The following is a 25,503-nucleotide window of genomic DNA, read 5'->3' on the forward strand; positions in this document are numbered from 1 at the left end:
GGAGGGACTGGTGCACTTCACAAAATAGATGGCATCATGAGAAATGGAAATTATGTGGATATATTGAAGCAACATCTCAAGACATCAGTCAGGAAGCTTGGTCGCAAATGGATCTTCCAAATGGACAATGACCCCAAGCTTACTTCCAAAGTTGTGGCAAAATATCTTAAGGACAATAAAGTCAAGGTATTGGAGTGGCCATCACAAAGCCCTGACCTCAATCCTATAGGAAAATTGTGGGCAGAACTGAAAACGCGTGTACGAGCAATGAGGCCTACAAACCGGACTCAGTTACACCATCTCTGTCAGGAGGAATGGGCAAAAAAAACACCCAACTTATTGTGGGAAGCTTGTGGAAGGCCACCCAAAACATTTGACCCAAGTTAAACAATTTAAAGGCAATGCTACCAAATTCTAATTGAGTGTATGTAAACTTCTTATACACTGAAAATGTGATGAATGAAATAAAAGCTGAAATAAATCACTCTACTATTATTCTGACATTCCACATTCTTACAATAAAGTGGTGATCCTAACTGACCTAGAACATAATTTTTACTAGGATTAAATGTCAGAAATTGTGTAAACTTCTGACTTCAACTGTATATGTGCCTTTTTTCAATGCTGATTGGAATGTCATTGAGAAAACATAAAAGTGTCAGATAATTTTTTGCAAATCCTCTCTGAATTTAAAAGTAATCCTCGAAGTAAGCATTAGTTTTTCAAAAAGTATCTGTAATCTCATTCCAATATTTTTGCGGTAAAGTAATGGATTATAGTAATCTCATTCCAATATTTTCCATTGATGTACCTTTGTGTGTATTAGAGGGAATGCAAGACTAAACCATGACAGAGGGAGTGTGTGTCTTTTAGAGGGCACTCTTGCAATTACAGACCCTAAACATGCTTATTTCACACTCCCAAAGACACACCAATGCCAAACCACAGATCTTCTCCCAAAGAAGCCAATGCCCCAGATCTTCTTAGTCACACACACTCAGATACACACTTAGACCAATGCCCCACAGAGGGAAAGAAAGGCTCTCTGTTGGGGCTGGGAAAAGTGGTCTGACTGCAGTGTAGACAGCATACCCATGTGAAACTGGGAGCTGCTGTCCACCTATCAGAGAGAGGACACAGTGGGCTACAGCGCTCCAGGAAATATTCTGTATGTAAGAGAAAGTATCTCAATAGTCTTCCAATTTTCCTCTGCCGTCAGATCTGAAAAAGGGAAAGCTTAAAACAATATCGAGGAAGATTTATGGGAATTTGACTCTCCAGTGATTTCATCGTAGCGGCAGAAAGGAGACATGGAACTTTGGAATCATGACCTTCATGGATGGACAGTCAAAAGGGTAATAGAATGAGTGTTTAGAATGTAGGCTGAGATGAGTTAATGCATGCATGGAAATCGTGTCCGTTTACTGTTCAATTAAAACCATGGTGAATTATTTCCCAGAGAAGGTCATCATTATAAACCAAATACTGAGATTCTACTCATCCATAACATTCCATAGTAAATGCCCTGCGAAGAAAAACAACCTCAGGATAGGAAAAGTCATGTATATTACTCTCTTTATTAAGTGACACAGATGTACATTAAACGTTGTGTACAATATGACAATGAGCAAAAAATATGAAGGCGCTGTTGTACCATACCAGCAACTAAAGTTGACAATTTGTAAATGTTCATTGAATGTCAAATAAAGATGTTGTCTGTGAGGCTTTTTTGTTTCTCGCTCTGGATCTGCAAACTACAGGTATATTTCCCCCAGTGTGTTTGTGTGCATTAGATCCTTCATGAGTTACTGTAGATGAACTACAAAACCGGAGTCTGACTTTTTTTCATCAAATAAAACTTTAAAATGGACAAACATGTTTCACGCAGACACACCCGAGCACGCACACACACACACACCCGAGCACGCACGCGCACACACACACACACACACACACACACACACACACACACACACACACACACACACACACACACACACAGGGTTATGTACCAATATAGCTGCAGTCCAGAGAGAAACAAGAGGCATCAGTTATGATGACAGTTCAATTACATATTGCAAATGCAAGTGCAGCATACATGAACAAAAGAAAATGGTCCTTGTGAGTATTTCTAGATTCTGTGGCTTCGGGGTTTGTGTTTTGGGCATTACAAGCCCATGCCAGTCCTCACTAAGTACATTTCTCCACCCTCAAAGTAGTAAAAGTCTACTTTTCAAACCACATTTAGTGGTTTTGTGTGGGAGGCACGTCCATGGAGTAAAACATACCCTTTAGCCAGCGGTGTAGTGACATATCACTCCTTTCCTAAAAACTCAAGCCTGGGTTCTTTTCTGTGACTTACAGTCACAAAAAAATGTCAAATGAGGAGATAAACACATGGGGTCCAATAATGTAATATCCTTAGAGCTGAGCATATGAGGTAAATGAATGTAAACTTTTTTTAATTGCTGCTTAGTTTGCTTGCTATGTCAATCAATCGTTACGTTTATAAGCTTTGCTCTTACCTGAAGGAATGTAGCCCCTTCCGAGTGACCTGTCTTCAACATACCATAAGGCAGCTGTGGAAATCAATGGGTGCCATAAATACCTATATAGTAAAATATAATCAATATGCATGAGTAGGATAGTTACCGTCCTCACAGGGAATATAGGTACATTCTAATAGATCAGTGAGTGAAGCTAATTCAACCTTATTCTACCAGGAAATAAGCCATGTCCTTGTTCATGCTCATAAGAACTGTATGGTGAGATGACAACAACAATGCTCATATATAACATGGGGGTTCTCAGGTGATATAAATCCATCTTTGGAATCAATATAGTGTCATATAAAGTAAATGAGATAAATCCACCTTTGGATGAAATGAAAGATTCTCACTGGTAGCTGAGTATGTGACATCAGAGGGAGGCGAAGGGAGTAAAACGTCGGTCTCTGCCAAATGTGCCAATGCCAAAGACATTCAGCTGTCTGCGTTCCCCTTTGCACACGTCTGTTTTTTGTCTGTTTTGGCCCAGAGAAAAAAATAGGAGGTACATGTCTACTGTGATGTAGCGGAAAAACCATGTCTTGGTTCAGAGGCAATGTAAAACACTGAGTAGGATTACAGTTAAATAGAGCACAATAAAGAGACGGAGCTTTGATGCATACAACAGCTCTGTGGGAGTGTGGGAGTTGTTGGGTGAATGTATTTGTGGGTATGAGTGCATGTGCGCGTATGTGTTTGACGAGTGCGTGTGTACACACGTGCGCGTGTGTGTATTTGAAGAAAAAAAACGTACGCGTGCTCATTTGTCAACTAGGCCATGTGACGCGTCGGACTCGTTTGTCAGCATTCATTGGCTCAGAACCTGGTGTGCCGGGTTTCAACCAGGAACCTGTTTCATTCCACAGTAATGTAGGTATCTTCTCCTGCCACACCTCACATCCTTTCAGAAAGAAAACGTCAGAGGCATTAGTTGCGCCTGTCCACCTGTAATCTGAATGGAGGTTATGCAGAGGAGACAATGAAAGAAGGAAGACAGAGGTGGCGATCCCAGAGTTAGAAAGTGTCTTTTAGCAGTCCCAGTTTCCGGAGTGCATCCCTGCGCGACTCATCCGACGCTCCCCGTCCGGAGAACTGCACAGTGATCCCTTGGGAGCGGAAGGACGGCTTGGAGACGGCGGACTTCGGCCGGGGCTCCGGGGGAGACGCAGCCACCCTGTTGGAGCTAGGGGGAGTGCTGTAGCAGAAAGGTCTGGGGGCTTGAGAAGGCACTGGGGATGAAGCTTTGCTGGGGGACCTCACTAGAGTGTGTGTGAGGATTTCAGGGGTGGTAATGGGGGAGGGGGTGGTGTGGGATGGGGTGACCATTCTGGTCTTCCCCCCGTAGCTGTTGACCTCGTAGGGCATGGTTTCTACTTTGGTTGGGATGGAGGTGGAGGTTGGTGAAGGCATCCTTTTGGCTGGGGTGGAGTTGAAAGCTGGGGGAGGCATCACTCTGGCTGGGGTGGGGGTGGAGACAGGGGGAGGCATCACTCTGGCGGAGGTGGATGCTGGGGGAGGTATGGTCCTGCTCTGGATGTCTGGTTGTGGTGGATCAGGCCTGATTGTGGTCACAGGAGCAGGTTTCATTACCTTAGTCTTACCCCGTAAGGGTTGAAGTCACTGTGAGAGGTCACTGGGTGGGCCTTACTGCCATGGCTACTGGTGGAGGGAGCAGCAGCAGCAGCCTTAGAGGGGTTCACCACGATGGTCTTCCCGCCGTAGCTGTTAAAGTCCTTGGACGAGACTTCGGGCGGGGGAGAAGCAGGCTTGTTGTCATGGATACTGGCGTGAGAGCTATTGGTGTTGACTGTTACTGATGGCAAGGGGCTTGCCTGTCTGGCCACGCCTGGTTTACTCATGGGTGTCAGTGTAGGTATAGGAATGGGTGTAGGGGTGGCAACCGGAATCCGGGCAGCAGCGGGTTTGGCGTTTGTGCTGCTCTTGGGGGTGATTATAAGAGAGAAATCCCCTGATGGGGAGCGGTTTCGGCTCAAGCCCAGTTTGGACAGTGCCTCCATTCGGGACTTATTTGGAGTGGGATCCCTGAAAGACACACTGCGGGTGGGAAGGTTTGCCTGGACCTTCTGCAGCCCATGGAGTTCCTCTGCCTCCACAGGGTGGGACGTCCCTGATAGGTTAGCCAGCATCTGAGACTTCCTGTCCTGGAGGTTCACACTGGCCAGCGAATCGCTGTGGTGCTGGTTGCTGCCCATTATCATGCTGATGTTGACGGGGTAATGGTTGGGCTTGGCTGAGGTGGTCGGACCCTGTTTGAGTGGATAATCTGGGGAGGTGGGTGGTCTCTCTATGTTCTCCAAATCAAGGTTCCTACGGTGGTTGGACAGGAGGGAGGAGGAGAGGATGTTAGTGTTCCCTCCGCTCCCCTGGTTCTCGGCGATCTTCTGGGCGATGACGACGGGGGTGGGGACGGAGCCTACAGGCTGGTACAGGGCGTGGCCATAGGGGGCATTGTCTTTTCCAGGAAGGGGCAGGTTGCACTCTGTAGGGAAGTTTTCCATCACCTCGCGCCTCGGTTTGTTATCAAAATGCCTCTCAGGGTTGTTCATCACCATATTCTGGGTGAAATCTGCAAAAAGAAAGTTTGAGAAGTAAACTCATCAGTTCTCGACACGTTCTGTATCTTCAAAAGACAAGGTCAATGACAAGTCTATATCTTCAAAAAACCATTGGGTCAATGGCAAGTCTGAATCATATTTCTTGTAGAATGACTACATACTGCAAATGTCAATGCTGAGTAATCCGTCATTCAGATGACAGTGATAAAGTCTGATCTCATTTGACTGTAGTAATTCTAATGATCAAAAGGGACTGGTAATCATAATCAAATGTAAACAGTACTGTTCAGGGTGGAGCAAGTAGTGGACTGTGCTGTACCTGGCATGGAGGACTTGAACGGTGCCTGTATGGGGTGGACTAGATCAGGCTGTGCTGGGCGAACCAGGTCTATGATGTCCTGGTCCTTGGTGCTGGTGGGTCTGTCCAAGGCTGAGCGGGGTGGTACGGTGCTGGGGGCAGATGCCAGGATGGGGGGTCCTGGTCCATCAAGCTCATCTACTGCTGGGGCAGTCAGAAGGGAGTCAATGGTCTCCTCAAAGAACAGGATACAATCCTGCTCCTCCTGGCTTAAGAACTGAAGTGCGTTATCCTCCTGTAGGGGTTGACACAGAGCACAGGGCAACACAACACACACGAGTCACTTGGATGGAACCGGCTACAGGGACACACTAGTAGATCATCAAAAACGTAGGTTAAAGGTGCTCTTTGGTTAAGGGGTAATTGGTCATACATGAGTTACTGTTATACAATAATGTATGTCACAGTAATATATCTCCTATAACATCCCAGGTCTAGTGTATGGGATATACTTCATGTTGCCCAAAAGAGTTATGTAAACAAACATAGATCCTGTTGGTTTAGCCTTTCTCCTCCTACTTGAAAGGACCATACACACTACACCAAACGTCGATCTGACGTTCGTCTGGCGTTCGTTCGGTGCGCCATGTATTAGAGACCACCCGCTGGTGGACAGCTGACTGCCAACATTTTTGCACAATTCTTAACTGAGAGACCCTGTGTCCCAATCCATCAAGCTGCCTGCCATCTCTCGTATGTTTATGTATGTGTATGAGCGACGGTGAGAACACAGGGCTGCTTGTTCGTGCTCTCCCACCTCCCAACCTTCTAAATCCCCCCAACCTAGCTCAGAGCCCTGAAGGGAGGAGCCTACACCCTCTAGCCCCTCCTACAGGGAGACCTCACTGCCTACATGTTACATCACTACCTGTCCCTCTGTACAGAGCACATGCAGCCACAGAACAACAGGCATAGGGTATCCAATGATAGGGCTGCTTTGACAGCTGCTGGATGACACTGACTATAGCTTTTCCACTGCTCTCTGGGTTCTGTTTCACTCAAGATAATGCGCTGAATCAAAGGGCAACCTGGTTAGATTGTTTAAAATGAACATTAATGGGTTTAGGAAAAAGGCATTAGGTCAACAGAATGCACAATCCAGCTAGAGACTAGCTATACATACTGTAGATCCCCCATAAAACAATGTGTCATCTAAATACACACATGTAGGGAGTAGACACACAAACCCAGGAAAGCACACACAGACACAAATACCTGGCTGACCATGGCCCATTTTTTATTGCAACAAGAAAGTCAAAAACAGATGCACCCATACACCTTTCATTGACGATTATCACCACTGTCAATCAGTGACAAACAAACTATTTTTGTTTGCCGTTTCAGGTTACGACCCTGTGCCTTTGATTACTAGGGTAACAGGTTGCCACTGCAGCAGAATGCCATCTCGTTGCTAGGCATCACTGTAGGGATGGAGAGATCAACCTTTACCAGAGGTAAATATTTACCACAACACAGACCTGTTCTATTCAGCCACACATACACACACCAACCATACACACACATGTACGCACGCACCCATGTGCACACTCCCACGCACCAACACACACGCACGCACACACACACCTGCAGACAAACTCAGTTGAAACCAAACACCACTGACTTTTGTTGTGTGATGCAGGACCTACAAAACTGCACCTTAACCGGTTTCCCTTTGTCTCCGTGGTGTGTGTGTGTGTGTGTGTATATATATGTGTGTCATCCCTGAGGCATGCAACAGGATGTAGTGGTTAATCCTGTGTAATTTCTCAGTGACAGTATGACAGAGGGGGGCATGGAGACAGACTTCGCTGTATAAACAGCACAGTCAGGTTTGAAAAGCACTGCAAGTCACACAATGAAAAGCACCTGCTCTCAACCAGGAACAGGTGAATTCTTCAATGCCACAAATATTTCGAATTTTATATTTGAGATACTAAGAGAAAAAACAAACATTAACTGAAATGTTTTCATTCAAGTTATACTCACAAATGGTCTACTGCGGGAGTTTCTATTAGCGCCATCATGACCCCCGTTGACCCCGAAATGGAGGTTAGGATTGGCCTGCACTCGGACGTCCATGGTTATCGGGTCAAATGCCAGGTGACTTGTGGGTATCTCATGAGGGGTCAGTGGTTTCCGAGCAGTCCTTGGAGATAACGTCCGGGAACGTGTCTGCTCTCACTCTGAATAATCTTTTAATCTCCTCAAACACAGTCTAGAAACAAATAGAGAGAGGAGGAACGGCATAAAGGAGGCCAGCTCAAACAATAACACAGTAGTAGTTGTACAGTATAAGACTACTTCCCTGATAGCCTGGACTAAGACTGTACCGTAATAGAATGAATGTAATAATACAGTGGTATTTTGGTTTACTATAACATCAATATCATGTTGTTGACTGTCTAAATACTCTCGGGGGAAACAGCTGGTGAGAACAGAATACTCCCCCACAGCTCTCCTTGGGAAAATGTCTCCCTCCTTCCTTCCTTCCCCCTCCCCAAACACGTATTCAGTGTAAATCTACATCATGTAAATACCAAACTCTCAACACAAAGTTTGAGCTCCAAGCTGACACTGACTCAACCATCTCAGCTGAAGTGAAGTATCAAAAGTAATTTTGCAACAGGTCGTCATGTTTGCCATTGCTGGTCTCCTCAGCTGGGGGGAGCACATCCCCAAGTCATAGGCAAGAAACCAGGTGCACCGTGTTCAGTAGGTCCCTCGACTAGTGCGTCCTTGTCATTTGTGATAGTTATTACACTCTCTATAGCAGGTAGTTATTACAATATACCTGTTACATGTAGTTTTTTCCCCCACTAGTCACTCCATGGGTAGTTATGGCACAGAATCACTGGTACAGAGCTCATGAACTGATAGAGGAGTTATTCTGGATCAGGTATGTTAGCGAAGAGCAAACAGGCTCCACCAGACAAGGCCTCCTTGTTTAGGACCTTCAAATACACCTACATTGGACGCTCAAAGCTGTTGAGTGATTTGTCAAGGTGACTGCTTTGACACATTCCATTCTAGCCACTGGTTTCGATGAAGCCTATGAGTTTAGGTCATGATCAAATAAAACCTCAAATCAAGATATTTTGCAGTGGGACACTGGGACTTCCTATTCCCAGTCCCAGTATTTTCTATGCAAATATTCTTTCCTGTGAGTCCAAAATAGGTTTCCATAGACACAGGGTATGGTAGACATATTTACATTGAATTGATTTTACTTAACTTTCTTAAAAATTGAGAGATGCACTTACCTTTTAAAATAATCGTAAAATAACCATAGGCTACAGAGAAAAATATCAAAAATGTCCCAAAACTCCACTCTGTATACAGGGATGGAGTAACAAACTCTTCCTTTTCGTAAACAAAAACATGAAATCGTTAGCTTTGTTCTTAAAGTTCTCTTCCCTCCCGTCTCCTCGCGGAACAGGCGTGCTTGGCGAACTCCCCGTGCGTAATGTGGCAGGTCTCCTGTTCCAGTGGAGCGTTAAGCGCACAGGACTCCACCCAATACAGCAGCTGAGCAGTAAACTGGAGCTTTCATTCAAGTGCTGGAGACTGCCCACTGACTCATATAAACGATTAAGACCGCCTTTCTTTGAGTCCCAGTTAAATATGTCGGCGATTATAGGCTTTTTCACTTACACATTTTAGCAACCTTGAACTTAACGCATATGCACTAACGTGTCACATCTGGAATATTCTGCAAACCTTTTACTACAGACCATATAACCTTAATAATTATGAGTTCATATCATGCACGAAATGTAATTAATAATACTGTTTAGCATACAAATTCCGTGTAGCAGCTTTTGCCCTGCCCTGATTGGGACCAACATTTAACAAACCAGACTCTCTAGACTAGAGTTTCGTTAGTTTCAGCTTTGGCACAAATGAGATTGGCACCCAGTGCACGACATACCCTGGCCTTGTTAATAATAACATTTCATTCATAGGCAGGCATGTCTGTTATTTTCATGAATCATAGAGCATCTCTTTTATTCCCCAGCCCAATGAATGACATCATTATTGTAATTCCAAAATAACTGTTATCACCATAGCCACACCAAAATTAAAATGCAAGACAATTGGAGTGTTATGTAGTTTGGTTTTACCTTCCAACATTGCGTTTAATTTGAGGACATGTATTTTTTTAGTCATGACTCGGAAGTCTTTGGCCGCAGTTTTTGCTGCTGGCGTTACCCTACTCGTCACCCATAATAGAATGGGGGTTCGTCTTTGTAGCTGTGCCATAATGGCTTCCGTGACCGCAGAGCAGCACAGTCGAGCGCTATCGCCATTTATATAATATTCTTATTTTGTGTTTGAAAAAAGCGTAAAGCTAATATCGGTGCTTTAACGCCACCTGCAGTGCTGGAGCACCCAGTGGCGATCCATCATTCACGGAAGGCGGAGCAGAGCCCTACCTGTTCAGCTAAAAAATATATACATTTGAAGTCGGAAGTTGACATACACTTAGGTTGGAGTCATTAAAACTCGTTTTTCAACCACTCCACACATTTCTTGTTAAGAAACTATAGTTTTGGCAAGTCGGTTAGGACATCTACTTTGTGCATGACACAAATAATTTTTCCAACAATTGTTTACAGGCAGATTATTTCACGTATAATTCACTGTATCACAATTCCAGTGGGTCAGAAGATTACATACACTAAATTGACCTTGCCTGTTAACCGCTTCGCTTGGACAATTCCAGAAAATGATGTCATGGCTTTAGAAGCTTCTGATAGGCTAATTGACATCATTTGAGTCAATTGGAGGTGTACCTGTGGATGTATTTCAAGGCCTACCTTCAAACTCAGTGCCTCTGCTTGACATCATGGGAAAATCTAAATAAAACAGCCAAGACCTCAGAAAAAAAAGTATAGACCTCCACAAGTCTGGTTCATCCTTGGGAGCAATTTCCAAACGCCTGAAGGTACCACGTTCATATGTACAAACAATAGTACGCAAGTATAAACACCATGGGACCATGCAGCCGTCCTACCGCTCAGGAAGGAGATGCGTTCTGTCTCCTAGAGATGAACATACTTTGGTGCGAAAAGTGCAAATCAATCCCAGAACAACAGCAAAGGACCTTGTGAATATGCTGGAGGAAACAGATACAAAAGTATCTACATCCACAGTAAAACAAGTCCTATATCGACATAAACTGAAAGGCCGCTCAGCAAGGAAGAAGCCACGGCTCCAAAACCAACATAAAAAAAACAGACTACCGTTTGCACATGGGAACAAAGATGGTACTTTTTGGAGAAATGTCCTCTGGTCTGATGAAACAAAAATATAACTGTTTGGCCATAATTACCATCGTTATGTTTGGAGGAAAAAGGGGGAGACTTGCAAGCCAAAGAACACTGTCCCAACTGTGAAGCACGGGGGTGGCAGCATCATGTTGTGAGGGTGCTTTGCTGCAGGAGGGACTAGTGCACTTTACAAAATAGATGGCATCATGAGAAATGGAAATTATGTGGATATATTGAAGCAACATCTCAAGACTTGGTCGCAAATGGGTCTTCCAAATGGACAATGACCCCAAGCATACTTCCAAAGTTGTGGCAAAATGGCTTAAGAACAACAAAGCGTGTGTGAGCAAGGTGGTGTACAAACCTGACTCAGTTACACCAGCTCTGTCAGGAGGAAAAGCCCAAAATTCACCCAAATAATTGTGGGAAGCTTGTGGAAGGCTACCCAAAACATTTGACCCAAGTTAACAATTTAAAGGCAATGCTACCAAATACTAATTAAGTGTATGTAAACTTCTGACCACTGAGAATGTGGTGAATGAAATTAAAGCTGAAATAAATCACTCTCTACTATTATTCTGACATTTCACATTCTTAAAACAAAGTCGTGATCTTAACTGATCTAAAACAGGGAATATTTACTAGGATTAAATGTCTGGAATTGTGAAAAACTGAGTTTAAATTTATTTGGCTAAGGTGTATGTAAACTTCCGACTTCAACTGTATATACAGTACCAGTCAAAAGTTTGTACACACCTACTCATTCAGGGGTATTTCCTCATTTTTACTATTTTCTACATTGTAGAACAATAGTGAAGACATCAAAACTATGAAATAACACATATGGAATCAGGCAGTAACCAAAAAGTGTAAAAAAATCTAAATATATTTTAAATTGGAGATTCTTCAAAGTAGCCACCCTTTCCCTTGATGACAGCTTTGCACACTCTTGGCATTCTCTCAACCAACTTCACCAGGAATTCAGAATGCAGAATTATTCAACTCAGAATTCCAGTTCGGGAACGCGGTCCTCTTCCTAGAGCTCTGACCTGAAGATCACTGACGTCATGATTCAACCTTGTTTCCCCCCCCCCAGAGTTCTCAGTTGTCTTGAAAGCACCATAAATCCAGAGAATGCCAGACTTTTATGACAAAATTTGCCCTCAAGAAGGACCACCGCGCCACCTTCCTGTTCAATTGAGCACAGCACAATGGTGAGTCCTAAAATGTCCTGCATGCTGCTGCATAAATGATGTAATATGCCAGGGAGATAGCAATACTTTCTTAGCTATGGTATAGATAAGTGTATGTTGTGTAGTAAGCTGTTCATAGCCCATGTGCCTCACTGTAACGGTTTTCTTTACATGAAGGAGAGGCGGACCAAAACGCAGCGTGGTTATATTGATTCATGTTTAATTAAAAAAAGATACACGAACACTACAAAAAAATAAACGTGGAAAACCAAAAACAGCCCTATCTGGTGCAAACACAGAGACAGGAACAATCACCCACAAACACAGTGAAACCCAGGCTACCAAAGTATGATTCTCAATCAGAGACAACTAATGACACCTGCCTCTGATTGAGAACCATACTAGGCCCGAAACATAGAAATACCCAAATCATAGAAAAACAAACATAGACTGCCCACCCCAACTCACGCCCTGATCATACTAAATAATCCCCCCCAAAGGTGCGGACTCCAGCCGCAAAACCTTAACCTATAGGGGAGGGTCTGGGTGGGCGTCTGTCCACGGTGGCGGCTCTGGCGCAGGACACGGACCCCACTTCACCAACGTCTTATTCCGCCATCTTGTCCGCTTCCGTAGCCTCCTAACCACGGTGACCCTACTAAATGACCCCACTGGACTGATGGGCAGCTCGGGACAGAGGGGCGCAAGCTCTGGACAGAAGGGCAGGGGCTCTGGACAGAGGGGCGGAAGCTCTGGACAGAGGGGCAGGGGCTCTGGGCTGAGGGGCAGGGGCTCTGGGCTGAGGGGCAGGGGCTCTGGGCTGAGGGGCTCTGGCGCCTCTGGGCTGAGGGGCGGGCAGCTCTGGCAGCGCCGAACAGGCGGGAGACTCCGGCAGCGCTGGAGAGGAGGAAGGCTCCGGCAGCGCTGGACAGGCGGGAGACTCCGGCAGCGCTGGAGAGGAGGAAGGCTCCGGCAGCGCTGGACAGGCGGGAGCACCTGTAGGGATGAGACGGAGAGACAGCCTGGTGCGGGGGGCTGCCACCGGAGGGCTGGTGCGTGGAGGTGGTACCGGATAGACCGGACCGTGCAGGCGCACTGGAGCTCTTGAGCACCGAGCCTGCCCAACCATACCCGGTTGAATGCTCCCGGTCGCCCTGCCAGTGCAGCGAGGTAGAATAGCCCGCACTGGGCTATGCAGGCGAACCGGGGACACCGTGCACAAGGCTGGTGCCATGGAAGCCGGCCCAAGGAGACGCACTGGGGACCAGATGCGTAGAGCCGGCTTCATGGCACTTGGCTCGATACGCGGAGCTGGTATGTACCGCACCGGGCTATGCACCCGCACTGGGGACAACGTGCACTCCACCGCATAACACGGTGCCTGCCCGGTCTTTCTCGCTCCCCTGTAAGCACAGGAAGTTGGAGCAAGTCTCCTACCTGGCTTCGCCACACTTCCTGTGTGCCTCCACCAATACATTTTTGGGGCTGACTCTCGGGCTTCCATCCACGCCGCCGTGCTGCCTCCTCATACCAGCACCTCTCCGCCTTCTCTGCATCCAGCTCTTCTTTGGAGCGGCGATATTCTCCTGGCTGTGCCCTGGGTCCCTTTCCATCCAATTCGTCCTCCCATGTCCATTCCTTCTCGCGCTGCTCCTGCTACCACTTCTCCTGCTGCACCTTGGGACGGCGACACTCCCCTGGTTTTGCCCAGGGTCCTCTCCCGTCGAGGATTTCTTCCCAAGTCCAGAAGTTTTTATCGCGCTGCTCCTGCTGCTGCCCGTTACCACGCCTCTTGGTCCTGTTGTGGTGGGTGATTCTGTAACGGTTTTCTTTAGTTGAAGGAGAGGCGGACCAAAACGCAGCGTGGTTATATTGATTCATGTTTAATAAAAAAAAACACTACAAAACACAAACACAGAGACAGGAACAATCACCCACCCACTGATGATGAGACAAGGATATCCCTACTGGCCAAACCCTCCCTAACCTGGACGACACAAGGCCACGGACCTCCCGGTCGCAGCCGGCCTGGGCTGCCACCAGAGTCTCTGGTGGCACAGCTAGCGCTGCCACCCGGGAGGCCACCAAAGTATTTTTACTTAAGTACTTTACACCACTGCCATCTAGTGGCCTCAAAAATGAATGCATTTTCTTCAAACAATATTGGGATTAGGGACTCCCAGTGGTGATTTTAGCATGTAAATATTGGTGCTAAATCCCAGCAAAGCCACTGCACAACACTAAACAATACATGAATCGCACTATAACAGTGACCAACGGTGCCCACAAACTGTTAGGGCCCACATAAAGCTGTCCCAACAGCAGAGCTTTCTTTTCAGTACCATGGAGTGAATCCTTACCACCGCTACGCCTGGCTATCAGCTTTTTCTGGCAGCGAAACAGTTCATTCAGCCTCATTTACTGCCTTTTTAAAAACCACATCTGATATGGCTAACTTGTTTAAACAAATGTGGTGTCTTCTGACAATTGAGATGTACAAACTATGGCATAAGAGAACGATAAGCGGATAAGAGGCAATCCGTCATTTCCAATAAGACCTTAATGAGCGAGCTAAGACGGTCGTAGTCATAACTATTTGTTCAGCGGAAGAATTCAGAACATGGGCCGTTCTTACAGTATTCTCTCTGTACACAAAGTGAGAAACATAGGATAAATAAATGGGGCATAATAAGCAGACAACGAAATCCCTTATAATATTCGATGATGACATTTCTCTAAAACAGGCCATAGGCTACATGTTCACCACCAAGTTAGAACAGTAGGCTAAATTATCAGGGGGAAAGGGACCACATTTTTAGGGTGAGGCACATTGACAACATGCATATTTTCCTGGCATATTTCATCATTTATGCAGCAACATACAAGACATTTTTGGACTCACCATTGTGCTGTGCTCACTTGAACAGGAAGGTGGCTCTGCGGTCCTTCTCATGGGCAATTGTTTTCATTCAACTTTGTCATCAAAGTCTGGCATTCTCTGGATATATGGTGCTTTCAAAACAAAACTGGGAACTCAAAAAAAACGAGGTGGAATCATGATGACGTCAATGATCTTCAGGTCGTAGCTCTAGAAAGAGGCCCCAAGTTCCCTACTTGAATTCCGAGTTGTATGACCGTTCAAAACGTATAGTTCTCGGTTGTCTTGAAAGCAATGAAGTCTGAGATTTCCCAGTTTCCAGTTGTTTTGAACGCGGCAGAAGTCATGCTGAATTGACAGCATGGTCAATGTATTCAACATTTTCTGGCCCATGGTGTTGCACATGAATGTTTGTCCTTTTAACCTTGGAAAAGAGACCCTTAAAAACCCAGACGCGGACCACACACCCTCTCCACCAAATAGCAGGGGAAGAAAATAATTTATCTTCATATGACGTACAAAGGATTTAGTAGATTGTCAACGTGATTCATGATGATGACTGCTTGTCTAGCTTGCAAGCTAAGATTTTGAAAGAATGACGTTGACATGATCAGTCCAATCAACGCTACGGTAGATAAAACGTGATTTGACATCATTTTATCTGTGGCCAATGGCGAGCCTTCTTGGATTTGCACTTTTTATGTAAATATATGGCAGCACCCAAGGGGGCTAGAACTTCCTAGCTGTCCCTGTCACAGCGCAACTAGGGAAGATTACCAACTCCTACGCTCTGTATTTTCCACTGCCTGCCCCTCCACCACAGAAAGCACTGAGCTAGGCTGAAACACCTGCATTTCGGAGCCGCCGTACTCAAGAAAGCAAAGAAGTTTGTATGAGGCTTTATTAACTACATTTTTTTTTTACATTGTTTGCAAACTGATATGTGACACGTATTAATGCCAAAATAACATGTAAAACAGGCAACAAAAAAAATATATATATATATATATATATATATATAAAACTGTGCTGTGCCCTATCTTCCCTGAATGACAGGTCTCCATTGCCAGTGATATAGCTTAAAGCCACTTACAAACCATAGGCAGCCCAATTTCAAGAAGTGGATAATGATCTGATCATTGGCTGATTGCTCCCAACCCATAATAATCCCTACCCTGTTGACTACTTTGTCCATGATGAAAACAAGATATATCCATCTAGAGCCCTCTTTCAACCTCTATGTCGCCACCTGAAAGACACTCAAGAAGCCGCCAATGGCAATGTCCATGCTAAAACTGTCTTTATTCATTCAGAGCATTGAACTATTAAATAACTGAAGACAAGATGGCCGACTTATTTTCAACGTAATATACTCACATTTGACGTCATCATGTCATCCAGAAGCATGACAGACAGTGGATGAATATAAAATGTTAAAGGGATAGTTCACCCAAATCACACACTGGTTTCCTTACCCTGTAAGCAGTCTACGGACAAGGTGTGTCCATGCTTGCAAACATTTGAAAAAGTTTAAGTTTAAACTTTTTCATTCTCAAAATTCTCATCAGCCAATTAAAATCGTTGATGTAGTTGCAGGTGATAAAACGTAACATGTCAGCTGTTGCCATTGCATAACCTGGAACATTTTACCCTATGCTAACCTGACCAGGTGGCAGTGATTATTTCCTGTAACAAATTCTGCATCAGCCAATTACAGATGTTGATGTAGTTGGACATGATAAAACCCTTTTCCATGAGAGCGTCCCATAACAGAAGTCAAATGGCACCATCTGATAATTAAAGATTCTAAAACACACATGAGATTTCAATTGGATGAATAGCCCACAGTGTGGCGAGCCCGACTGCTGGTAATTTTGCCGTTTGCGGCAAGTCCTAATTCATTCAAACAATCAATCAAATGTATTTATAAAGCCCTTTTTACATCAGCAGATGTCTCAAAGTGCTGTACAGAAACCCAGCCTAAAACCCCAAACAGCAAGCAAAGCAGATGTAGAAGCACAGTGGCTAGAAAAAACTCCTGAGGAAGGCAGGAACCTAGAAAGAAACCTAGAGAGGAACCAGGCTCTGTGGTGTGGCCAGTCCTCTTCTGGCTGTGCCGGGTGGAAATTATAAGAGTACATGGCCATTTATGGCCAGATTGTTCTTCAAGATGGTCAAATGTTCATAGATGAGCAGCAGGGTCAAGTAATAATCACAGTGGTTGTAGAAGGTGCAATAGATCAGTAAATCAGGAGTAAGTGTCAGTTGGCTTTTCATAGCCGATCATTCAGAGGTCGAGACAACAGGTGCGGTAGAGAGAGAGTCGAAATAATCAAATAATTACACCAGATATAACAGACTGACCCTAGCCCCCCGGCACATACACTATTGCAGCATAGATACTGGAGACTGAGACGGGTGGGTTGGGGAACACTGTGGCCCTGTCCGACGATAACCCCGGACAGGGCCAACCAGGCAGGATATAACCCAACCAACCAACAAGCATGGAAGAGCACTAGTAAGCCAGTGACTCAGCCCCTGTGAATCCCAGTGGAGAGAGGGGAGCCGGCCAGGCAGAGACAGCAAGGGCAGTTCCTCGCTCCAATGCTTTGCCACTCACCTTCACACCCCTGGGCCAGACTACAATCAATCATAGGACCTACTGAAGAGATGAGTCTTCAGTAAAGACTCAGAGTCTGCATCTCTCACATGGATAGGCAGATCATTCCATAAAAAAATTAGATCAACGGGAGAAAGCCCTGCCTCCAGCTGTTTGCTTAGAAATTCTAGGGACAATAAGGAGGCCTGCGTCTTGTGACTGTAGCGTACGTGTAGGTATGTACAGCAGGACCAAATCGGAGAGATACGTAGGAGCAAGCCCATGTAATGCTTTGTAGGTTAGCAGTAAAACCTTGAAATCAGCCCTAGCCTTAACAGGAAGCCAATGTAGAGAGGCTGGCACTGGAGTAATAAGATCCAATTTTTTGGTTCTAGTCAGGAATCGAGCAGCTGAGTCAAGCACTAACTGAAGTTTATTTAGTGCATTATCCAGATAGCCGGAGAGTAGAGCATTGCAGTAGACTAATCTAGAAGTGACAAAAGCAAAGGCATTTTTGCATTGTTACGAAGATGGAAAAAAGCTGTCCTTGAAATATTCTTGATATGTTTGTCCAAAGAGAGATCAGGGACCAGAGCAATGCCGAGGTCCTGAGGACCTTCAGTTTTATTTGAGACTGTACAACCATCAATATTAATTGTCAGATTCAACAGCAGATCTCTGTTTCTTGGGACCTAGAAACTAGCATCTCTGTTTTGCCAGAGTTTAAAAGTAAAATATTTTCTGCCATCCACTTCCTTATGTCTGAAACACAGGCTTCCAGGGTAGGCAATTTTGGGGCTTCACCATGTGATCCTAAAACGGAGCCTTGAGGAACACCAAAACTTACAGTTGATTTGTTAGAGGACAAGAAATCCACAGAGACAAACTGATATCTTTCCGACAGATAAGATCTAAACCAGGCCAGAACTTGTCCGTGTAGACCAATATGGGTTTCCAATCTCTCCAAAAGAATGTGGTGATCGATGGTATCAAAAGCAGCACTAAGGTCTAGGAGCACGAGGAGTGCAAAGTCTCGGTCTGACGTCAGTAAAAGGTAATTTACCAACTTCACAAGTGCAGTCTCAGTGCTATGATGGGGTCTAAAACCAGACTGAAGCCTTTCATATACATTGTTTGTTTTCTGGAAGGTAGTGAGTTACTGTGCAACAGCTTTTTCTAAAACTTTTGAGAGGAATGGGAGATTCGAAATAGGCTGATATTTTTTTATATTTTCTGGGTCAAGGTTTGGCTTTTTCAAGAGGCTTTATTACTGCCACTTTTGTGGATAAAGAGCCATTTATTATGTTCAACATAGGAGGGCCAAGCACAGGAAGTAGCTCTTTCAGTAGTTTAGTTGGAATAGGGTCCAGTATGCAGCTTGACGGTTTAGAGGCCATGACTATTTTCATGAATGTGTCAAGAGATACAGAATAAAATAAAAACAACTTGCATATCTCCATGTATCCTAGGTCCTGGCAGTTTTGTGCAGACTCAGAACAATTGAGCTTTGGAGAGATAATCAGATTCAAAGTGGAGTCCATAATTTGCTTTCTTATGATCATGATCTTTTCATCGAAGAAGTTCATGAATTATCACTGCTGAAAGATATCCTCTCTTGTTGAATGCTGCTTTTTAGTTAGCTTTTCAACAGTATCAAATATACATTTGGGATTGTTCTTAGCCTCATTTAACACAGTAAATTCATCAGGCTTGAGCCATGTTCCAGTCAGGCCAATCACATCAAGATTATGATCAGTAATTAGTTCATTGACTATGACTGCCTTCGAAGTGAGGGATCTAACATTAAGTAGCCCTATTTTGAGATGTGAGGTATCACTTTCAATAATGACAGGAATGGAGGAGGCCTTTATTCCAGTGCGATTGCTAAGTTGAACACCGCCATGTTTTGTTTTGCTCAACCTAGATCGAGGCACAGACACTCTCTCAATGGGGATAGCTGAGCTGACTACACTGACTGTGCTAGTGGCAGACTCCACTAAACTGGCAGGTTGGCTAACAGCCTGCTGCCTGGCCTGCACCCTCTCTCATTGTGGAGCTAGAGGTGTTAGAGCCCTGTCTATGTTCATAGATAAGATGAGAGCACCCCTCCAGCTAGGATGGAGTCCGTCACTCCTCAGCAGGCCATACTTGGTCCTGTTTGTGGGTGAGTCCCAGAAAGAGGGCCAATTATCTTCAAATTCTATCTTTTTGGAGGGGCAGAAAACAGTTTTCAACCAGCGATTGAGTTGTGAGACTCTGCTGTAGAGCTCATCACTCCCCCTAACTGGGAGGGGGGCAGAGACATTTACTCAATGCTGACACATGTTTCTAGCTGATTTACACGTTGAAGCTACGTTGCGTTTGGTGACCTCTGACGGTTTCATTCTAACTTCTTGGTGCCGACGTGGATAACAATATCTCTACACTTGCCAGTTCTAGCCTTAGCCAGCACCATCATCAGACTAGCCTTTTTTGTTGGTTGCCCTGCCCCCTATTAAACAGTGTATGATCGCTGTATGATTATTTTTATGTGAAATATGGCAGACAATGGAGTCGCCAATGACTAGGGTTTTCAATTTATCAGAGCTAATGGTGGGAGGCTTCGGCGGCTCAAACCCCATAACGGGGTTACTACTATCTGTACTTACTGGTGGCACAGAGGCTGTTTCATCCTTTCCTACACTTAAAATTACCCTTGCCTAACAATTGCATCTGAAGCTGTGCTTGCAACATGGCTATCCTCACCATAAGGTGATAGTTCTCCTGTATATTATGAGTACAGCGGCTGCAATTCGATGGCATAGTGTTAATTTAACCAAACTCAGCAAAAAAATAAACATCCCTCTTTCAGGACCCTGTCTTTCAAAGATAATTCGTAAAAATCCAAATAACTTCACAGATCTTCATTTAAACACTGTTTCCCATGCTTGTTCAATAAACCATAAACAATTAATGAACATGCACCTGTGGAACGCTCATGAAGGAATGAGCGTTACACCAAGGCCTGTACTCTGGAGCAGGATCGATTTGGAGGTGGAGGGTCTGTCATGGTCTGGGGCGGTGTGTCACAGCATCATCGGACTGAGCTTGTTGTCACTGCAGGCAATCTCAATGCTGTGCGTTATAGGGAAGACATTCTCCGCACTCATTTAGTACTCTGCCTGCAGGCTCATCCTGACATGACCCTCCAGCATGACAATGCCACAAGCCATACTGCTTGTTCTGTGCGTGATTTCCTGCAAGACAGGAATGTCAGTGTTCTGCCATGGCCAGCGAAGAGCCCGGATCTCAATCCCATTGAGGACGTCTGGGAACTGTTGGATCGGAGGGTGAGGGCTAGGGCCATTCCCCCCAGAAATGTCTGGGAACTTGCAGGTGCCTTGGTGGAAGAATGGGGTAACATCTCACAGCAAGAACTGGCAAATCTGGTGCAGTCCATAAGGAGGAGATGCACTGCAGTACTTAATGCAGCTGGTGGCCACACCAGATACTGACTGTTACTTTTGATTTTGACTCCCCCCTTTGTTCAGGAACACATTCGTCAATTTCTGTTAGTCACATGTCTGTGGAACTTGTTCAGTTTATGTCTCAGTTGTTGAATCTTGTTATGTTCATACAAATATTGACACACGTTAAGTTTGTTGAAAATAAACACAGTTGACAGTGAGAGGACATTTCTTTTTTTGCTGAGTTTACTTGAATGAAAATAGTAGAGCAAGGAAAAGATGTTGGTAAAATGCAATAAAAGTAAAAACAATTTAGCAGCTAGCCAAGTAGCAACAAACAGCACAACAGCAATGAGACAAGTCCAGAAGTTGAGATGCAAGTTCTTTATTTGAAATGTGTTAGTGTGTTGCTAAGGGAAATTCAGCCAACACATGGAAAATCAAGACTAATATAGCCTACATGTATCTTTACTATAGTACTGCATCTTTATTCAGCCTTGCAGACAATCACACTTCTGGCTAATAATCAAGTTTATCCACATTTTTTTAAAGTTACAACCTTATTCCCCCCCAAAATGTCCTCATCAATCTACACGCAATAACCCATAATGACAAGCAAAAACAGATTTTTTTAGAATTTTTGGCAAATGTATAAAAAATTTAAAACTGATTAGTATTCAGACCCTTTGCTATGAGACTCGAAATTGAGCTCAGGTTCATCCTGTTTCTATTAATCATCCTTGAGATGTTTCTACAACTTGATTGGAGTCCACCTGTGGTAAATTCAATTGATTGGACATGATTTGGAAAGGCACACACCTGTGTTTATAAGGTCCTACAGCTGACAGTGCATGTCAGAGCAAAAACCAAGCTATGAGGTCGAAGGAATTGTCCGTAGAGTGCCGAGACACAGATCTGTGGAAGGGTGCCAAAAAAATATCTGCAGCGTTGAATGTCCCCAAGAATAAGGCCAAACTGAGCAATCGTGGGAGAAGGGCCTTGCTCAGGGTGGTGACCAATAACCTGCTGGTCACTCTGAAAAGCTCCAGAGTTCCTCTGTGGAGTTGGGAGAACCTTCTAGAAGGACAACCATATCTGCAGCACTCCATCAATCAGCCCTTTATTGTAGAGTGGCCAGACGGAAGCGACTCCTCAGTTAAAGGCACATGACAGCCCACTTGGAGTTTGCCAAAAGGCACCTAAAGGACTCCCAGACCATGAGAAACAAGATTCTCTGGTCTGATGAAACCAAGATTGAACTCTTTGGCCTGAATGCCAAGCGTCAAGTCTGGAGGAAACCTGGCACCATCCGTAAGGTAAAGCATGGTGGTGGCAGGAGACTAGTCAGGATCGAGGGAAAGATGAACGGAGCAAAGTACAGAGAGATCCTTGATGAAGTGAACAGTTTTTTTCCTTCAAGAGATACTTCGGGATTTTAGTAATGAGTAATGGTAATGCCTTAACTGTGTGCAGTTTGAAGGAAGTTGCTAACTAGAGCTAGCGCAATCCTGAAGGATCCCTTTAACAACAAAGCTTGACATGAGGGGGCCTCAAACCTTATAAGAAGAAAAAGTCTAAACGTAAACTTTAAATGTTCACAAGTATGTTATCGGTATGTTAGTTTCCCTGGCACCATTTCCACATGGTAATGTTTTAGCATTTTTGGCACAAATCCCATCCAAGTCATATGACCAATATTAGCATTTTTTTACGTATCATGTCCAAATCATCCGAAACTAAATCCAATGTATTGTGAAGCTCAACAGTCACTTATAGATGATTTGAACATGATGCACAAACAATTATAATATCGGTCTCATGACTTGAATGGGAACGCATGTCAAACTTTGTCCATAGACTGGTTACAGGGAAGGAAACCCAATATAATATTTAGTAATTTGGTGAATTATCCCCTTAATAGCTTTAGCTGAGAGGGATGAAAAATAAATTGGCATCTGTGACAATTATTTGAATAATTCAATGGGTGTTTTGTGCACAAAGGTGATGATTAAAGTATCTTATTAGGAATTTTCAAATTTGACTTCTCCATGTCTGGTAATTGTCTTCCTGGGCCGGACGAATGCTAAACTGCAATACCGAAAGTGTCCTCAACGCCAGCAAGACAAAGAGGCTGCTCGGGAACTACAGGAAATGGAGGGGCGCGCATGCCCCCATCCACATTCTTTGGAGCTACAGTGGAGAGGGTCGAGAGCTTAATGTTCTTCGGTGTCCACATCACTAAGGAATGAATATGGTCCACACACACCCACACAGTTGTGAAGAGGGCACGACAGCGCCTCTTCCCCCTCAGGAGGCTGAAGAGATTTGCCAAGGGCTCTCAGATCCTCAAAAGGTCCTACAGCTGCACCATTGAGAGCATTGTGACTGCCTGCATCACCGCTTGGTACGGCAATTGCAAAGCTCTACAGAGGGTGATGAGTACAGCCCAGTACATCACTGGGGCCAAGTTCCATGCAATCCTGGACCTCTATAACAGGCGACGTCAGATGAAGGCCCAAAAAATTGCCAAAGCCATATGTTCTCTCTACCAGCACATGGCAAGCGGTACCAGTGCACTGAAAACAACAGGACCATGAACAGCTTATACCCCCCAAGCCACAAGACTGCTACATAGCTAATCAAATGGCTACCCGGACTGCCTGCACTGACCCTTTTTGCACTAACTCTCTTGTACACACTGGACTACCCAAACACTGACACATACTTACACTGACACCCCAACACACACACACACGCATACTGACACCAAACACACACTCACACGCACACATTTCACACTCAGCACATATGCTGCGGCTACTGTCTTACCTATCCTGTTGCCTAGTCACCTTACTTCTACCTATGTACATAGCTACCTCAATTAACTTGTACCCTTGCTCATCGACTCGGTACTGGTACTCCCTGTATATACCCATGTTATTTGTACTCTTATTCGCTGTGTATTTATTCCTCATGTCACTATTTCAGTTTTTTTTAAATAATCTTTAACACTGCATTGTTAGAAAAGGACCCATGAGTAAGCATTTCACTGTTAGTCTACACCTGTTGTTTGCGAAGCATGTGACAAATGAAATTAGATTATGTTTGTCCTCTGGGTACAGTGGAAAGCAGTGGTGTAAAATGTTAGGGTATCTGTACTTTACGATGTATATTTTTGACAACTTTTACTTCACGACATTCCTAAAGAAAACAATGTACTTTTTACTCCATACATTTTCCCTGTCACCCAAAAGTACTGGTTACATTTTTAATGCTTAGCAGGAGAAGAAAATGGTCACACACTTATCAAGGGAACATCCCTGGTCATCCCTACTGACGGACTGACTAAACACATGCTTAGATTGTAAATGATGTCTGAGTGTTGGAGCATGCCCCTGGCTATCTGTAAATTAAAAAAACAAGAACATGATGCTGTCTGGTTTGCTTAATATAAAAATTATTTTTATTTTTGCTTTTACTTTTGATACTTAAGTATATTTAAAACCAAATACTTGAACTTTTACTCAAGTAGTATTTTACTGGGTGACTTGAATCATTTTCTATTAGGGTACAGTTGAAGTCAGAAGTTTACATACACTTAGCTTGGAGTCGTTAAAACTTGTTTTTCAACCACTCCACAAATTTCTTGTTAACAAACTATAGTTTTGGCAAGTCGGTTAGGAGGACATCTACTTTGTGCATGACACAAGTAATTCTTCCAACAATTGTTTACAGACAGATTATTTCACTTATAATTCAATGTATCACAATTCCAGTGGGTCAGAAGTTTACATACACTAAGTTACCTGTGCCTTTAAACCGCTTGGACAATTCCAGGAAATTATGTCATGGCTTTAGGAGCTTCTGATAGGCTAATTGACCTCATTTGAGTCTATTGGATGTATTTCAAGACCTACCTTCAAACTCAGTGCCTATTTGCTTGACATCATGGGACAACCAAAAGAAATCAGCCAATACTTCAGAAAAAAAGGATTGTAGACCTCCACAAGTCTGGTACATCCTTGAGAGCAATTTCCAAATGCCTGAAGGTAGCACATTCATCTTAACAAACAATAGTACGCAAGTATAAACACCATAGGACCATACAGCCGTCATACTGCTCAGGAAGGAGATGCGTTCTGTCTCCTAGAGATGAATGTACTTTGATGCGAAAAGTGCAAATCAATCCCAGAACAACAACAAAGGACCTTGTGAAGATGCTGGAGGAAACAGGTACACAAGTATCTATATCCACAGTAAAACCAGACCTATATCGACATAACCTGAAAGGTCGCTCAGCAAGGAGGGGCCACTGCTCCAAAACCGACATTAAGAAGCCAGACTACGGTTTGCAACTGCACATGGGGACAAAGATCGTACTTTTTGGAGAAATGTCCTCTGGTCTGATTAAACAAAAATAAAACTGTTTGGCCATTATGACCACTTTATGGAGGAAAAAGTTTTGGAGGAAAAAGGGGGAGGCTTGCAAGCCAAAGAACACTGTCCCAACTGTGAAGCACGGGGGTGGCAGCATCATGTTGTGGGGGTGGCAGCATCATGTTGTGAGGGTGCATTGCTGCAGGAGGGACTGGTGCTCTTCACAAAATAGATGGCATCCTGAGGGAGGAAAAGTATGT

General features: G+C 44.3%; 1 protein-coding gene across 1 annotated transcript; it reads right to left on the reverse strand.

Moving 5' to 3' along the window:
• Window positions 1-2,893: 2,893 nt before the first annotated feature.
• On the reverse strand, window positions 2,894-9,010 carry LOC135516042 (proline and serine-rich protein 2-like). The gene is made up of 4 exons (XM_064940023.1): window positions 8,741-9,010; window positions 7,467-7,695; window positions 5,442-5,715; window positions 2,894-5,133 (listed from the first exon to the last, which is right to left on the reverse strand). Exons 2-4 carry the CDS (start codon window positions 7,557-7,559, stop codon window positions 4,133-4,135), a joined length of 1,368 nt encoding a protein of 455 aa, XP_064796095.1. The 5' UTR covers window positions 7,560-7,695; window positions 8,741-9,010; the 3' UTR covers window positions 2,894-4,132.
• Window positions 9,011-25,503: the final 16,493 nt, after the last annotated feature.

The sequence above is a fragment of the Oncorhynchus masou genome, chromosome 27 (genome assembly GCF_036934945.1).
Source record: "Oncorhynchus masou masou isolate Uvic2021 chromosome 27, UVic_Omas_1.1, whole genome shotgun sequence".
NCBI classification, from domain to species: domain Eukaryota; kingdom Metazoa; phylum Chordata; class Actinopteri; order Salmoniformes; family Salmonidae; genus Oncorhynchus; species Oncorhynchus masou.

Excerpts from the sequence above, each read along its gene's own strand:
- LOC135516042 (XM_064940023.1), bottom strand. The coding sequence starts at position 7,559 with ATGGACGTCCGAGTGCAGGCCAATCCTAACCTCCATTTCGGGGTCAAC. Across the intron at positions 5,716-7,466 it reads ACTCCCGCAGTAGACCATTT|GAGGATAACGCACTTCAGTT; the intron begins GTGAGTATAACT and ends CAACCCCTACAG. Across the intron at positions 5,134-5,441 it reads GTTCAAGTCCTCCATGCCAG|ATTTCACCCAGAATATGGTG; the intron begins GTACAGCACAGT and ends TTCTTTTTGCAG.